The 16,302-nt window shown below is 48.2% G+C and overlaps 1 protein-coding gene across 1 annotated transcript in view; it reads right to left on the bottom strand.

The window, feature by feature from the left end:
• The window catches only part of tmem276b (transmembrane protein 276b), a 67,287-nt gene that overhangs the window by 32,942 nt on the left and 18,043 nt on the right, over positions 1-16,302 (bottom strand). The window contains 2 exon segments of the mRNA XM_086007475.1: positions 9,334-9,335; positions 14,062-14,175. Coding sequence (XP_085863601.1) covers positions 9,334-9,335; positions 14,062-14,175 — 116 coding nt within the window.

Raw genomic sequence — 16,302 nt, 5'->3', positions numbered from 1 at the left:
CACCACCTTAAACATTCACTCCCTCCACCACCGGCGTACTGTGGTTGCAGTGTGTACCATCTACAAGATGCACTGCAGCAACACGCCAAGGCTTCTTCGGCAGCACCTCCCAAACCCGCGACCTCTACCACGTAGAAGGACAAGGGCAGCAGGCACATGGGAACATCGCCACCTCCAAGTTCCCCTCCAAGTCACACACTATCCTGACTTAGAAGTATATCGGCCGATCCTTCATCATCGCTGGGTCAAAATCCTGGAACTCCCTCCCTAACAGCACTGTGGGAGTACCTTCACCACACGGACTGCAGCGGTTCAAGGCGGTGGCTCATCACCAACTTCTCAAGGGAAATTAGGGATGGGCAATAAATGCTGGCCTTGCCAGCGACGCCCACATCCCACAAATGAATAAAAAAACATTATACTCCAGCTGCCACCTTATTGCCCACTCACTGAACCCGTCTACAGGAAACTTTGGTTTATCCGGAGGTTGTATGTCCAGAATACTCGATCTAACGGCAAAAATCAGGAGCCGTTTTCTGTAAGTTTTTTTTAGATCCCGTTCTTTTTTTTCCCCCCAGTCAGCCACTGCAAGGTCTGTAGCTATAGCAACAGCTTCAGCTACAGACGCTTGCAGCTGCAGCCGACTCTTTAGAAGCTGTTGCTAAGCAACAGTGTTTGTGGTCAGATACGGAGATGAAAACCTCCGTATGCTTCAACATTAACTTTGTATGTCCGGCAGTTTTGATAGATCGGCAACACGCCGGTCCCGTCAAGTGCCGGATATCACAAAGTTTCCTGTATATTCCTTTGCAGGCTCTTTGTGTCCTCCTCACAGCTTACATTCCCACCTAGCTTTGTATCATCAGCCAACTTGGATACATAACACTTGGTCCCTTCATCTAAGTCATTAATATAGATTGTAAATAGCGGAGGCCGAAGCACTGATCCTTGTGGTACCCCACTAGATACAGCCTGCCAACCGGAAAATGACCTGTTTATCCCGACTCTCTGTTTTCTGTCCGTTAACCAATCCTCTATCCATGCTAATATATTAACCCCAACCCCATGAATCCTTATCTTGTGTCGCAACCTTTTATGTGGCACCTTATCGAATGCCTTTTGGAAATCCAAATATATTACATCTACTGGTTCCCCTTTATCTACCCTGCTAGTTACATCCTCAAAAAACTCTAATAAATTTGTTAAAAACAATTTCCCTTTCATAAAACCATGTTGACTCAGCCTAACCATATTATAATTTTCTAAATGCCCTGATATCACTTCCTTAATAATGGATTCCAGCAATTTCCCGACAGCTGATGTCAGACTAACTGGCCTGTAATTCACTGTTTTCTCTCTCCCTCCTTTCTTGAATAGTGAGGTTACATTTGCTACATTTCCAATCTGCTGGGACCGTTCTAGAATCTAGGGAATTTGGGAAGATCACAATCAATGCATCCACTATCTCAGCAGCCACCTCTTTTAGAACCCCAGGATGTAGGCCGTCAGGTCCAGGGGATTTGTCTGCTTTTAGTCCCATTAGTTTCTCAAGTAGTTTTTCTGTACTGATCTTTATTACTTTAAGTTCCTCACTCTTATTAGCCCCTTGGTTCCACACTATTTTTCGTATGCTTTTTGTGTCTTTTACTGTGAAGACAGATACAAAATATTTATTTAAAGTCTCTGCCATTTCCTTATTCCCCATTAAAATGTCTCCTGTCTCAGCCTCGAAGGGACTAACGCTTAACTTTGATATTCTCTTCCTTTTTACATACTTGTAGAAGCTCGAACAATCTGTTTTTATATTTCTTGCTACTTTACTCTCCTATTTTCTCATCAATTTTTTGGTCATCCTTTGCTGGTTTAGAAAGATCTCCCAATCCTCAGGCTTACTACTTTGCAACATTATAAGCCTCTTCTTTTAATCTAATACTATCCTTAACTTCTTTAGTTAGCCACGGATGGATCACTTTTCCTGTGGAGTTTTTACTTCTGAATGGAATGTGTATTCTTTGAGAATTTTGGAATATTTCTTTAAATGTTTGTCTCAGTAAACACACACAGGGCAGATACAGCAATGGTTCTACATTGTCCCTTCAAATGCTCCGAGGACAGATTCAAGAATTAAAGAGTAAACATCCCTCTACACTGTCCGAACAAACACTCCCAGGGCAGGTACAGCACGGGTTAGATACAGAGTAAAGCTCCCTCTACACTGTCCGAACAAACACTCCCAGGGCAGGTACAGCACGGGTTAGATACAGAGTAAAGCTCCCTCTGCACTGTCCCATCAAACACTCCCAGGGCAGGTACAGCACGGGTTAGATACAGAGTAAAGCTCCCTCTACACTGTCCCAGCAAACACTCCCAGGGCAGGTACAGCTCGGGTTAGATACAGAGTAAAGCTCCCTCTACACTGTCCCAGCAAACACTCCCAGGGCAGGTACAGCACGGGTTAGATACAGAGTAAAGCTCCCTCTACACTGTCCCATCAAACTCACCCAGGGCAGGTACAGCGCAGGTTAGATACAGAGTAAACATCCCTCTACACTGTCCCATCAAACACTCTCAGGGCAGGTACAGCACATGTTAGATACAGAGTAAAGCTCCCTCTACACTGTCTGAACAAACACTCCCAGGGCAGGTACAGCACGGGTTAGATAGAGAGTAAAGCTCCCTCTACACTGTCCCATCAAACACTCCCAGGGCAGGTACAGCATGGGTTAGATACAGAGTAAAGCTCCCTCTACACTGTCCCATCCAACACTCCCAGGGCAGGTACTGCAGGGGTTAGATACAGAGTAAAGCTCCCTCTACACAGTGCAGGAATCCTCCGGGAGTGTGGCACTCTCAAAACCGGTTTTCGGCATTGAATACCCATGAGAGTGACAACACCTTGGGGGAGTGCAGTCTAGAGCATATCCACGGCACTGTGGGGCAAATGACTGCACAGGGGGGCACAGCAAAGTGCAGAAATGTAATGGCCATAGGGGATTGGATAGTCAGGGTGATAGGCAGGTGTTTGTGTAACCGCCGACGTGAGTGCCACATGGTGTGTTGCCTTCATAGTGACAGGGTAAAGGGTATCACTGATAGGGTGCAGAACATTTTGAGGGTGAGAAGGGGAACAGCCAGAAGTCATGGACCATGACCTACGAAGAAAAAGGGTCAAGGTCCTACAGACAGAGTTTCAGGAGCTAGGGTGGAAGTTAAAGAGCAGGACCTCAAAGGTAGTAATCTCTAGATTACTCTCAGTACCATGTGTTAGTGAGTATCGGAATAGTAGGATAAGACAGGTAAACGTGTGTCTGGATAAATGGTGCAGGAGGAAGGGCTTCAGATTCCTGGGGCATTGGGACAAGTTCTGGGGCAGGAGGGACATGTTCAAGTTGGACGGGTTGCACCTCAACAGAGTTGGGACCAATGTCCTCACGGGAAGATTAACTAGCATTGTCGGGGAGGGTTTAAACTAATTTTGCAGGGCAATTGGAATCAGGATGAAACATTAGAGGAGAAACAAGGTGCACAGAGGACTGGGAGAGGCAAATAGCACCAGATTAAAGAACAGTTCAGAAATAGGAGGGATCAGACAGGGGGGCAAATGCAAGGCAATCTAAGATGGGTTTGGAGTGCATGTACGTAAATGCACAGAGCGTGGTAAATAAGATTGGTGATCTGCAGGCACAAGTCGCCACATGGGACTATGATATAGTGGCAATCAGGCCTGGCTCAAAGGGGAGGATTGGGAACTTAATATTTCTGGTTAAAAGGTATTCAGGAAAGATAGGGAGGGAAAAAAAGAAGCGGGGTGGCAGTATTGATCAAAGAAACTATTATAGCACTGGAGAAGGATAATGTAGTTGAGGGGGGGTCAGAATCTATTTGGTTAGAATGAAGGAACAACAGAGGAGCTATTAAGCTCCTGGGTGTATACTATAGGCCATCAAATAGTGGGAAGGAGATAGAGGGGCAAATTACAGAAAGATTCAAGAACTACAGAGTAGTGATAATGGGGAACTTCAATTATACAAATAGACTGGGATAGTAACAGTGTAAAGGGCAAAGAGGGGAAGGAATTCCTGAAACGTGTTCATCTTGATCAGTGTGTATCCAGCCCAACGAGGAAGGAAGCAGTGCTGGATCTAGTTCTGGGGAATGAAGTGGGGCAAGTGGAGCATGTTTCAGTGGGAGAGTATTTGGGGAACAGTGATCATAATATCATCAGGTTTAGAATAGTTATGGAAATGGACAAGGTACAATCAAGGTTAAAAATACTTAACTGGAGGAGGGCTAACTTCAGTGAATTGAAAAGTGATCTGGCTCAGGTGGATTGGAATCAAAAGTTGGTAGGCAAAACAGTAATTGAACAATGGGAGGCCTTCAAAGAGAAGGTGGTTTGGGTACAGAGGAGACACATTCCTATGAGGGGGGAAGGAAGGGCATCCCTGGATGACGAAAGATATAGAGGTTAAAAGAAACAGAAATAGGAGGCTTATGGCAACTGTAAGGTTCATAATACAGTCGAGAACCAAACTGAATATAGAAAGTTCAGAGGAGATCTACAAAGGGGAATAAGAGAAGCAAAGAGAGTGTATGAGAATAGAATGGCAGCTAACATACAAGAGAACCAAAAAGTCTTTTATAAACATATAAATAGTAAAAGGCTAGTCAAAGGAAGGGTGGGGCCGATTAGGGACCAAAAAGGAGATAATCTTGTGGAGGCAGGGGGCATGGCTGAGGTACTAAATGAGGACTTTGCATCTGTCTTCACTAAAGAAGAGGATGCTGCCAATGTCACAGTAAAGGAGGAGGCAGTAGAGAAATTGGATAGGATAAAAATAGATAAAGGAGGTACTTAAAAGGTTGGCAGTCCTCAAAGTAGAAAAGTCACCCAGAGCGAATGGGATGCCTCCTTGGTTACTGAGGGAAGAAAGGGTGGAAATTGCAGAGGCTCTGGTCACAACCTTCCAATCCTCCTTGGATACGGGGGTGATGCCAGAGGACTGGAGGATTGCAAATGTTACACCCCTGTTTATAAAAGGGGAGGGGGATAAATTCGACAACTATAGGGCAGTCAGCCGAACGTCGGTGGTGGGGAAACTTTGAGACACAATAATCCGAGACAAAATTAATTGGCATTTGGAAATGAAAGTCAGCACGGATTTGTTAAAGGCAAATCGTGTTTGATTAACTTGATTTGAGTTTTTTGATGAAGTAATGGAGGGTTGATGAGGGTGGTGCAGCTGATGTTGTGTTTACGGACTTTCAAAAGGCCACATAATAGACTTGTCAGCAAAATTAAAGCCCATGGGGTTAAAGGGCCAGTGGCAGCTTGGATATGAAATTGGCTAAGGGACAGAGAGCAGGGAGTCGTGGTGAACGGTTGTTTTTCAGACTGGAGGGAAGTATACAATGGTGTTCCCCAGGGGTCAGTATTAGGACCACTGCTCTTTTGATATATATTAATGACCTGGACTTGGGTATACAGGGTATAATTTCAAAGTTTGCAGCGGACACGAAACTCGGAAATGTAGTAAATAATGAGGAGGATAGTAACAGACTTCAGGAGGACACAGACAGACTGGTGAAATGGGCAGACACGTGGCAGATGGAATTTAATGCAGAGAAGTGTGGAGTGATGCATTTTGGTAGGAAGAATGAGGAGAGACAATATAAACTGAAGGGTCCAATATTAAAGGGGGTGTAGGAACAGTGACCTGGGGGGGACGTACACAAATCACTGAAGGTGGCAGGACAAGTTGAGGTGGGTGTTAAAAAAGCATATGGAATCCTTGGCTTTATTAAAGAGGAATAGAATACAAAAGCAAAAATACTCAGATGATCAGGCAGCATCTCTGGAGAGAGAAACAGAGTTAACATTTCAGGTCGATGACCTTTCGTCAGAACTGGAAAATGTTAGAGATATACCAGGTTTTAAGCAAGTGTAGGGGCAGGGAGAGGGGGAAAAGAACAAAAGGGAAGGTCTGTGACAGGTTGGAAGGCAGGAGAGATTAAATGACAAAAGGTACGATAGTACAAAGAAAAAGGAGATGGTAATGGGTCAAGAAACAAAAGATGGGTCTAGAAGAGGTGTAAATGGGAACAGCAGAATCAGCAACAGCTGCCGTCTGAAAAAATGGGGGCTGAGGTTATGATCTGAAATTGTTGAACTGGATGTTGTGTCCAGAAGGCTGTAACGAGGCGGTGCTGTTCTTCAAGCTTACGTTGAGCTTCGTTGGAACAGTGCAAGAGGCCGAGGACAGAAGAGATCAGAGTGGGAGTGGAGCGGAGAATTAAAGTGACAGGCGACCGGAAGCTCGGGGTCACCCTTGCGAACGGAGGTGTCCTGTGAAGCGATCACCCAAACTGTGTTTGGTCTCCCCAAAGGAGACCGCATCGTGAGCAGCGAATACAGTATACTAGATTGCAAGAAGTACACATAAATCGCTGTTACACCTGGAAGGAGTATTTGGGGCCCTGGACGGTGGAAAGGGAGGAGGTAAAAGGGCAGGTGTCGTCTCTCCTGCGCTTGCACGGGAAGATGCCATGGGAAGGGGAAGGGATGTGATTGAGGAGTGGACCAGCATGTCGCGGAGGGAACGGTCCCTTCGGAATGCTGAAAGGGGAGGGGAGGGAAAGATTTTTTAAAAATTTGATCCTGGGTGTGGGCGTCGCTGGCAAGGCCAGCATTTATTGCCCATCCCTAATTGCCCTTGAGAAGGTGGTGGTGAGCCGCTTTCTTGAACCGCTGCAGTCCTTATGAAGGTACTCCCACAGTGCTGGTAGGGAGGCTGTTCTAGGATTTTGACCTAGCGACGATGAAGGAACAGCGATATATTTCCAAGTCAGGATGGTGTGTAACTTGGGGGGGAACGTGCAGGTGATGGTGTATTAATGCGCCTGCTGCCCTTCAAGCTGGTAGAGGCCGCAGGTTTGGGAGGTGCTGCTGAAGAAGCCTTGGCGAGTTGCTGCAGTGCATCTTGTAGATGGTACACACTGCAGCCACGGTACGCTGGTGGTGGAGGGAGTGAATGTTTAAGGTGGTGGATGGGGTGCCAGTCAAGCGGGCTGCTTTGTCCTGGATGGTGTCGAGCTTCCCGAGTGTTGTTGGAGCTGCACTCATCCAGGCAAGTGAAGAGTATTCCATCACACTCCTGACTTGTGCCTTGTAGATGGTGGAAAGGCTTTGGGGAGTCAGGAGGTGAGACACTCGCTGCAGAATACCCAGCCTCTGACCTGCTCTTGTTGTCACAGTGTTTATGTGGCTGGTCCAGTTAAGTTTCTGGTCAATGGTGACCCCCCCAGGATGTTGATAGTGGGGGATTCGGCGATGGTAATGCCATTGAATGTCAAGCGGCGGTGGTTGGACTCTCGATTGTTGGAGATAGTCATTGCCTGGCACTTGTGTGGTGCAAACGTTACTTGCCACTCAAGCCTGAATGTCATCCAGGATTTGTGGGCATGGACTGCTTCATTATCTGAAGAGTTGCGAATGACACTGAACACTGTCTAATCATTAGCGAACGTCCCCACTTCTGACCTTATGATGGAGGAAAGGTCATTGATGAAGCAGCTGAAGATGGTTGTGCCTAGGACTCTGCCCTGAGGAACTCCTTCAGTGATGTCCTGGGGCTGAGATGAATGACCTCCAACAACTACAACCATCTTCCTTTGTGCTAGGTATAACTCCAAATGGCAGATGATGATCCACTGGAATGTGGAGGCTGGTGGTGTGAAAGTTGAGGACACGGGGTACCCTATTGTGGTTCTGGAAGGGGCGAGAGCAGAAGTGCAGGAAATGGAACGGACACGGTCGAGGGCCCTGCCAACCACGGTAGAGGGGAATCTGTCTCCGTCGCATCTGTTCTGACGATGCCACCTTCCATGCTAGTGCTTCCGATATGTCCTCCTTTTTCCTCAACCGAGTATTCCCCTCCACTGTGGTAATCTTTCGATTCGGCACTTTACAGCCTTCTGGACTCAACATCGAATTCAACTATTTCAGACCACAACCTCGGCCCCCATTGTTCCAGACGGCAGCTGTTGATGATTCTGCTATTCCCGTTTACATCTCTTCTAGACCCATCTTTTGTTTCTTTACTTGTCCCATTACCATCTCCTTTGTCCAATCATAGCTTTTGTTATTTAATCTCTCCTGCCTTCCACCGTATCACAGACCTCCCCTCCCCTCCCTCTTTCCCTCCCTCTGCACTTGCTTGAAACCTCGAATATCCAACTTTTTCCAGTTCTGACAAAAGGCCATCGACCTGAAACGTTAACTCTGTTTCTCTCTCCACAGATGCTGCCGGACCTGCTGAGTATTACCAGCATTTTCTGTTTTTATTTCAGATTTCCAGCCTCTGCAGTATTTTGCTGTTGTTTTACAAAAGCAAGGAAGTTATGCTAAACCTTTATTAAACATTGGTTCGGCCTCATCTGGAGGATTGTGTTCAATTCTGGGCACCGCACTTTAGGAAGGAAGTCAAGGCCTTGGAGAGGGTGCAGAGGAGATTTACTAGAACTGTACCAGGGATGAGGGACTTCAGTTACGTGGAGAGACTGGAGAAGCTCCTCAGGCTAGAGAAGTTGTTCTCCTTAGAGTAGAGGAGGTTAAGAGGAGATCTGATTGAGGTGTTCAAAATAATGAATTGCTTTGATAAGTTTAATTAAGGAGAAACTGTTCCCAGTGGCAGGAGGGTCGGTAACCAGAGGACACAGATTTAAGGTGATTAGCAAAAGAACCAGAGGGGAGATGAGGAAACATTTAAAAAAACATTTTTTATACAGTGAGTTGTTGTGATCTGGAACACAATGCTGAAAGTGTGGAGGAAGCAGATTCAATAAGAACATTCAAAAGAGAATTGGATAAATACCTGAAGCAAAAAGATTAACAGGGCTATGGGGAAAAGCAGGGGAGTGGGATTAAATAGATAACTCCATCAAAGAGCCAGCACAGGCATGAATGGCCTTCTTCTAGACTGTATCATACGATGATTCTGTGATACAATGTCCCATCAAAAAAAGAAAATGAAAGACTTGTATTTATATAGCACCTTTCACGAACTCAGGACGTCCCAAAGCGTGTTGCAGCCAATGAAGTACTTTTGAAGTGCAGTCACTGGTGTAATGTAGGCAATCGGCAGCCAATTTGCGCACAGCAAGCTCCCACAAACAGCAATGTGATAATGACCAGCTAATTTGTTTTGGTGTTGTTGAGGGATAAACAGTGGCCACCAAACCAGGCCACTCTTCAAATAGTGCCATGGGATCTTTTACATCCACCTGAGAGAGCAGATGGGGCCTCGGTTTATCGCCACATCCGAAAGACAGCACATCTGGCAGTGCAGCACTCCCTCAGTACTGCACTGGGAGTGTCAGTCTAGATTTTGTGCTCAAGTCTCTGGAGTGGGGCTTGAACCCACAACCTTCTAACTCAGAGGCGAGAGAGAGTGCGACCAACTGAGCCACAGCTGACACAACTCGGCATGTACAGCACAGGTTGGAAACAGAATACATTTTCCTTTACACAATCCCATCAAACACCCCCAAGGCCAGTACAGCAGGGGTTAAATACAGAGTAAGTCTCCCTCAACACTGTCCCATCAAATATTCCCAGGGTTTAGATACAGAGTACTGTAATGCTTCCTCTACACTATCGCATCAAACACTGCCAGGACAGGTACAGCACGAATAAGATAGAGTAAAACACTCGCTACACTGTCCCATCAAACACTGCCAGGACAGGTACAGCACGAATAAGATAGAGTAAAACACTCGCTACATTGTCCCATCAAACACTCCCAGGGCAGGTAGAGCACGGGTTAGATACAGAGTAAAGCTCCCTCTACACTGTCCCAAACACTCCCAGGGCAGGTAGAGCACAGTTTACATACAGAGTAAAGCTCCCTCTACACTGTCCCAAACACTCCCAGGGCAGGTAGAGCACGGTTTACATACAGAGTAAAGCTTCCTCTGCACTGTCCCATCAAACACTCCCAGGGCAGGTACAGCACGGGTTAGATACAGAGTAAAGCTCCCTCTACACTGTCCCATCAAACACTCCCAGGGCAGGTACAGCATGGGTTAGATACAGAGTAAAGCTTCCTCTACACTGTCCCATCAAACACTCCCAGGGCAGGTACAGCACGGGTTAGATACAGAGTAAAGCTCCCTCTACACTGTCCCATCAAACACTCCCGGAGCAGGTACAGCACGGGTTAGATACAGAGTAAAGCTCCCTCTACACTGTCCCATCAAACACTCCCAGGGCAGGTACAGCATGGGTTAGATACAGAGTAAAGCTCCCTCTACACTGTCCCATCAAACACTCCCAGGGCAGGTACAGCACGGGTTAGATACAGAGTAAAGCTCCCTCTACACTGTCCCATCAAACACTCCCAGGGCAGGTACAGCACGGGTTAGATACAGAGTAAAGCTCCCTCTACACTGTCCCATCAAACACTCCCAGGGCAGGTACAGCATGGGTTAGATACAGAGTAAAGCTCCCTCTACACTGTCCCATCAAACACTCCCGGAGCAGGTACAGCACGGGTTAGGTACAGAGTAAAGCTCCCTCTACACTGTCCCATCAAACACTCCCGGAGCAGGTACAGCACGGGTTAGGTACAGAGTAAAGCTTCCTCTGCACTGTCCCATCAAACACTCCCGGAGCAGGTACAGCACGGGTTAGGTACAGAGTAAAGCTTCCTCTACACTGTCCCCATCAAACACTCCCGGAGCAGGTACAGCACGGGTTAGATACAGTGTAAAGCTTCCTCTACACTGTCCCATCAAACACTCCCAGAGCAGGTACAGCACGGGTTAGATACAGAGTAAAGCTCCTGATCAATACAGTTAAATTATCTCCCAATTACTTGAACGCTTATTCTGAATTAACTTTTTAAACTGGTTCTTTATTCTCATGCCTACGACTGTATATTACCCTGAGACTAAGTCCCTGGTACTCTAAGGCGCAGTCCCTGATACTCTAAGGTTAAATCAGGGAGTGAATAATTAAACAACTAACGGGAGGAGGAGGCTCCATGAATATCCCCATCCTCAATGATGATGGAGCCCAGCACCTGAGTGCAAAAGACAAGGTGGAAGCGTTTTCAACCATCTTCAGCCAGAAGTGCCAAGTGGATGATTCATCCCGGCCTCCTCTTGAGGTCCCCACCATCACAGATGCCAATTTGATTCACTCCATGTGATATCAAGAAACGGCTGAGCACACTGGATACAGCAAAGGCTGTGTGCCCCGACATCATCCCGGCTGCAGTGCTAAAGACTTGTGCCTCTTGCTAAGCTATTCTAGTACAGCTACAATACTGGCATCTTTCTGACAAAGTGGAAAATTGCCCAGGTATGTCCTGTTCACAAAAAGCAGGACAAATCCAATCCAGCCAATTACCGCCCCATCAGTCTACTCCCAATCATCAGCAAAGTGATGGACGGTGTAATCGAAAGTGCTATTAAGCGGCACTTACTCACCAACAACCTGCTCAGCGATGCCCTGTTTGGATTCCGTCAGGACCACTGGGCTCCAGACCTCATTACAGCTTTGGTCCAAACATGGACAAAAGAACTGAATTCCAGAGATGAGATGAGAGTGACTGCCCTTGACATCAAGGCAGCATTTGACCAAGTGTGGCACCAAGGAGCCCTAGTAAAACTGAAGTCAATGGGAATCAGGGGGAAAATTCTTCACTGGCTGGAGTCATTCCTAGCACAAAGGAAGGTGGTTATTGGAGACCAATCATCTCAGCCCTAGGACATCGCTGCAGGAGTTCCTCAGGGCAGTGTCCTAGGCCCAACCATCTTCAGCTGCTTCATCAATGACCTTTCCTCCATCATAAGGTCAGAAGCGGGATGTTCGCTGATGATAGCAGTGTTCAGCGCCATTCGCAATTCCTCAGATAATGAAGCAGTCCATGCCCACATGCAACAAGACCTGGACAACATTCACGCTTGGGCTGATAAGTAGCAATTAACATTCGTACCACACAAGTGCGAGGCAATGACCATCTCCAACAAGCGAGTGTCTAACCACCGCCCCTTGACATTCAGTGGCATTACCATCCTGGGGGCGTCACCATTGACCAGAAACTTAACTGGACCAGGCACATAAATACTGTAGCTACAAGACCAGGTCAGAGGCTGGGTATTCTGTGGCGAGTGTCTCACCTGCTGACACCCCTAAGCCTTTCCAACACCTAAAATGCAGAGTGTGATGGAATACTCTCCACTTGCCTGGATGAGTGCAACTCCAACAACACTCATGAAGCTCGACACCATCCAGGACAAAGCAGCCCGCTTGATTGGCACCCCATCCACCACCTTAAACATTCACTCCCTCCACCACTGGTGTACTGTGGCTGCAGTGTGTACCATCTACAAGATGCACTGCAGCAACTCGCCAAGGTTTCTTCGGCAGCACCTCCCAAACCCGCGACCTCTTCCACCTAGAAGGACAAGGGCAGCAGGCGCACGGGAACACCGCCACCTCCAAGTTCCCCTCCAAGCCACATACAATCATGACTTGGAAATATATCGCCGATCCTTCATCATCGCTGGGTCAAAATCCTGGAACTCCCTCCCTAACAGCACTGTGGGAGCACCTTCACCACACGGACTGCAGTGGTTCAAGAAGGTGGCTCACCACCACCTTCTCAAGGGGCAATTAAGGATGGGCAATAAATGCTGGCCTTGCCAGCGACGCCCACATCCCGTGAATGAATAAATTTTAAAAAACCTCCTGCCTTTCCTTCCCTCAACCCCAAATCCTTGCCCTTCCCCACCCCAAATGCCCTTACCCTTCTCCAAGCCTTTCCCCTACCCCCACTCGTTTGCTCTGTGTTACTCTGAGGCTTAAAACCAATTACTCGGTATTACTCCGAGGCTTGGTCCTCTTTTATGCTGAGACTCAATCCTTGTTACTCTAATACACAGCTCAGTTCTTGTTACACTATTACTCTGAGGCTCAGTTCTTGGTTCTCTGTGTTACTCCGAGGCTCAGTCCCCGGCCCTCTATTACTCTGAGGCTCAGTCCCCGGCCCTCTATTACTCTGAGGCTCAGTCCCCGGCCCTCTATTACTCCGAGGCTCAGTCCTCAGTATTACTCTGAGGCTCAGTCCCTGGTTCTCTATTACTCCGAGGCTCAGTCCCCGGCCCTCTATTACTCCGAGGCTCAGTTCTTGGTTCTCTGTGTTACTCCGAGGCTCAGTCCTCAGTATTACTCTGAGGCTCAGTCCCCAGTTCCCTGTATTACTCTGAGGCTCAGTCCCCGGCCCTCTATTACTCCGAGGCTCCGTCCCCGGCCCTCTATTACTCCGAAGCTCAGTCCCCGGCCCTCTATTACTCCGAGGCTCAGTTCTTGGTTCTCTGTGTTACTCCGAGACTCCGTCCCCGGCCCTCTATTACTCCGAGGCTCCGTCCCCGGCCCTCTATTACTCCGAGGCTCAGTCCCCGGTTCGCTGTATTACTCTGAGGCTCAGTCCCCGGCCCTCTATTACTCTGAGGCTCAGTCCCCGGCCCTCTATTACTCCGAGGCTCCGTTCTTGGTTCTCTGTGTTACTCCGAGGCTCAGTCCTCAGTATTACTCTGAGGCTCAGTCCCCAGTTCCCTGTATTACTCTGAGGCTCAGTCCCCGGCCCTCTATTACTCCGAGGCTCCGTCCCCGGCCCTCTATTACTCCGAAGCTCAGTCCCCGGCCCTCTATTACTCCGAGGCTCAGTTCTTGGTTCTCTGTGTTACTCCGAGACTCCGTCCCCGGCCCTCTATTACTCCGAGGCTCCGTCCCCGGCCCTCTATTACTCCGAGGCTCAGTCCCCGGTTCGCTGTATTACTCTGAGGCTCAGTCCCCGGCCCTCTATTACTCTGAGGCTCAGTCCCCGGCCCTCTATTACTCCGAGGCTCCGTTCTTGGTTCTCTGTGTTACTCCGAGGCTCAGTCCTCAGTATTACTCTGAGGCTCAGTCCCCGGCCCTCTATTACTCCGAGGCTCAGTCCCCGGCCCTCTATTACTCTGAGGCTCAGTTCTTGGTTCTCCTTCCCCAGTACTTACGTAGTGCGTGCCACTCGTCCTGCCGAATGGTCATAGTTAAATTGAGTGGAAGATTCTGAGGGACTGTTGACGAAGAGTAGTGATACTTCACAGGAATACAGCGTTGTACGACCCCTGCAACACAAGCAGACTACTTCAGATCTAGGGTTAGTAAACAGTCATTGCGACTAACATAACTCATTCCACCCACTTGCACCTATTATTGCTGCCATTTTCACCCACCTCTCCTCAGGGTGCTGACTCTCGCTGCCCATGTCAGGACAGGCAACAATCCCACAGCCAGATTCCAACACTCCCAGCACGTCAGTCACCATTAAAGTACAAAACCCCATTGCCAGGTACCCCTACTGCTCACAGCACCTGAGGCACCACCCCAGTAAACAATCCCGCAGCCAGATATCCCACTGTTCCCCGGTACATCAGAGGCACGGTCACAATAAACAATCCCACTACCCCCACTCCGAGCACATCGTCCCAGTAAACAATCCCACAGCCAGATACTCCCACTGCCGACGGGATAACACCGCATTCTGATGTAGTGTAGGGACGGGATAATGTACCATTCTAGCCCTCGTTTCAGCATGTGTGTCTCTCTATTTTTCTCAGTTTCTTTCCGAGTTCCCAATCTGTCCTCCTTTCCCGGTTACTCTCACGACTGTGCCTCATCTGTGTCTCTACCTGTCACTGCGTGTCTTTCTGTCCATCTGTCTGTCCGTCTGGCGGTTTACCTCAGGCTCTAGCTCCAACAGACCGAGTGCGACCAAGTGCTGGGTTTGTGCTACTGCCTCCGTAATGACGGCAGCAGTCAGACTGTGATCACAGCACCTTCTGCAGACCTGTGTCAAATCCAGCCCAATGAAAATACACACATCCTGTTACCAGGCTCATCGCACAGACATAGAAAAAGTCAGCAAACACATTTAGTGATTCGTACTGATTAGACGAGCATTGCCATCCAAAACACACCCCATGCTGCACGTCTTAGAAACATCCTTTGCTCACTGATCACTATTTATCTAATCTACAGGTTTTGCCTCCCCTTCTGTGTCATGAAGTCGAGGGTTATGAGCACTGGATGATTCCATTACAAATGTTCAGTATTCCCAGGGCAGGTACAGCACGGGTTAGATACAGAGTAAAGCTCCCTCTACACTGTCCCATCAAACACTCCCAGGGCAGGTACAGCACGGGTTAGATACAGAGTAAAGCTCCCTCTACACTGTCCCATCAAACACTCCCAGGGCAGGTACAGCACGGGTTAGATACAGAGTAAAGCTCCCTCTACACTGGCCCCATCAAACACTCCCAGGGCAGGTACAGCACAGGTTAGATACAGAGTAAAGCTCCCTCTACACTGTCCCATCAAACACTCCCAGGGCAGGTACAGCACGGGTTAGGTACAGAGTAAAGCTCCCTCTACACTGGCCCCATCAAACACTCCCAGGGCAGGTACAGCACAGGTTAGATACAGAGTAAAGCTCCCTCTACACTGTCCCATCAAACACTCCCAGGGCAGGTACAGCACGGGTTAGGTACAGAGTAAAGCTCCCTCTGCACTGGCCCCATCAAACACTCCCAGGGCAGGTACAGCACAGGTTAGATACAGAGTAAAGCTCCCTCTACACTGTCCCATCAAACACTCCCAGGGCAGGTACAGCACGGGTTAGGTACAGAGTACAGCTCCCTCTACACTGGCCCCATCAAACACTCCCAGGGCAGGTACAGCACGGGTTAGGTACAGAGTAAAGCTCCCTCTACACTGGCCCCATCAAACACTCCCAGGACAGGTACAGCATGGTTAATATTCACAGTAAAGCCCCCTTCACTCACCATGCTCCCCTCTCTATCTCCATCCCCTCACCCTCCCCTCTCTATCCACTCATCCTCCCCTCTCCTCGGTATCTCCATCAAGGGATAGAAAACAGAGAGGTGTGGTGAATGGATTTTTGTGTGGGCTGGAGGGAGGTATACAGTGGTGTTCCTCAGGATTCAGTACTAGGACCACTGCTGTTTTTGATATACATTATTGACTTGGACTTGGACCACAGGGCACAATTTTGAAATTTGCAGATGACACGAAACTTGGAAATGCAGTAAGCAGTGAGGAAGATAGTACTAAACTATTTTTTACATGTATTCGTTTTTATGGAATGTGGGCGTCGCTGGCAAGGCATTTATTGCCCATCCCTAGTTGCCCTTGAGGTGGTGGTGGTGAGCCGTCTTCTTAAAACACTGCAGTCC

This window comes from Somniosus microcephalus, chromosome 15, assembly GCF_052327205.1.
Source record: "Somniosus microcephalus isolate GS21.2 chromosome 15, FLI_Smic_1.0, whole genome shotgun sequence".
NCBI classification, from domain to species: Eukaryota; Metazoa; Chordata; class Chondrichthyes; order Squaliformes; family Somniosidae; genus Somniosus; species Somniosus microcephalus.
This window is presented reverse-complemented; position numbering and strand designations above follow the sequence as displayed.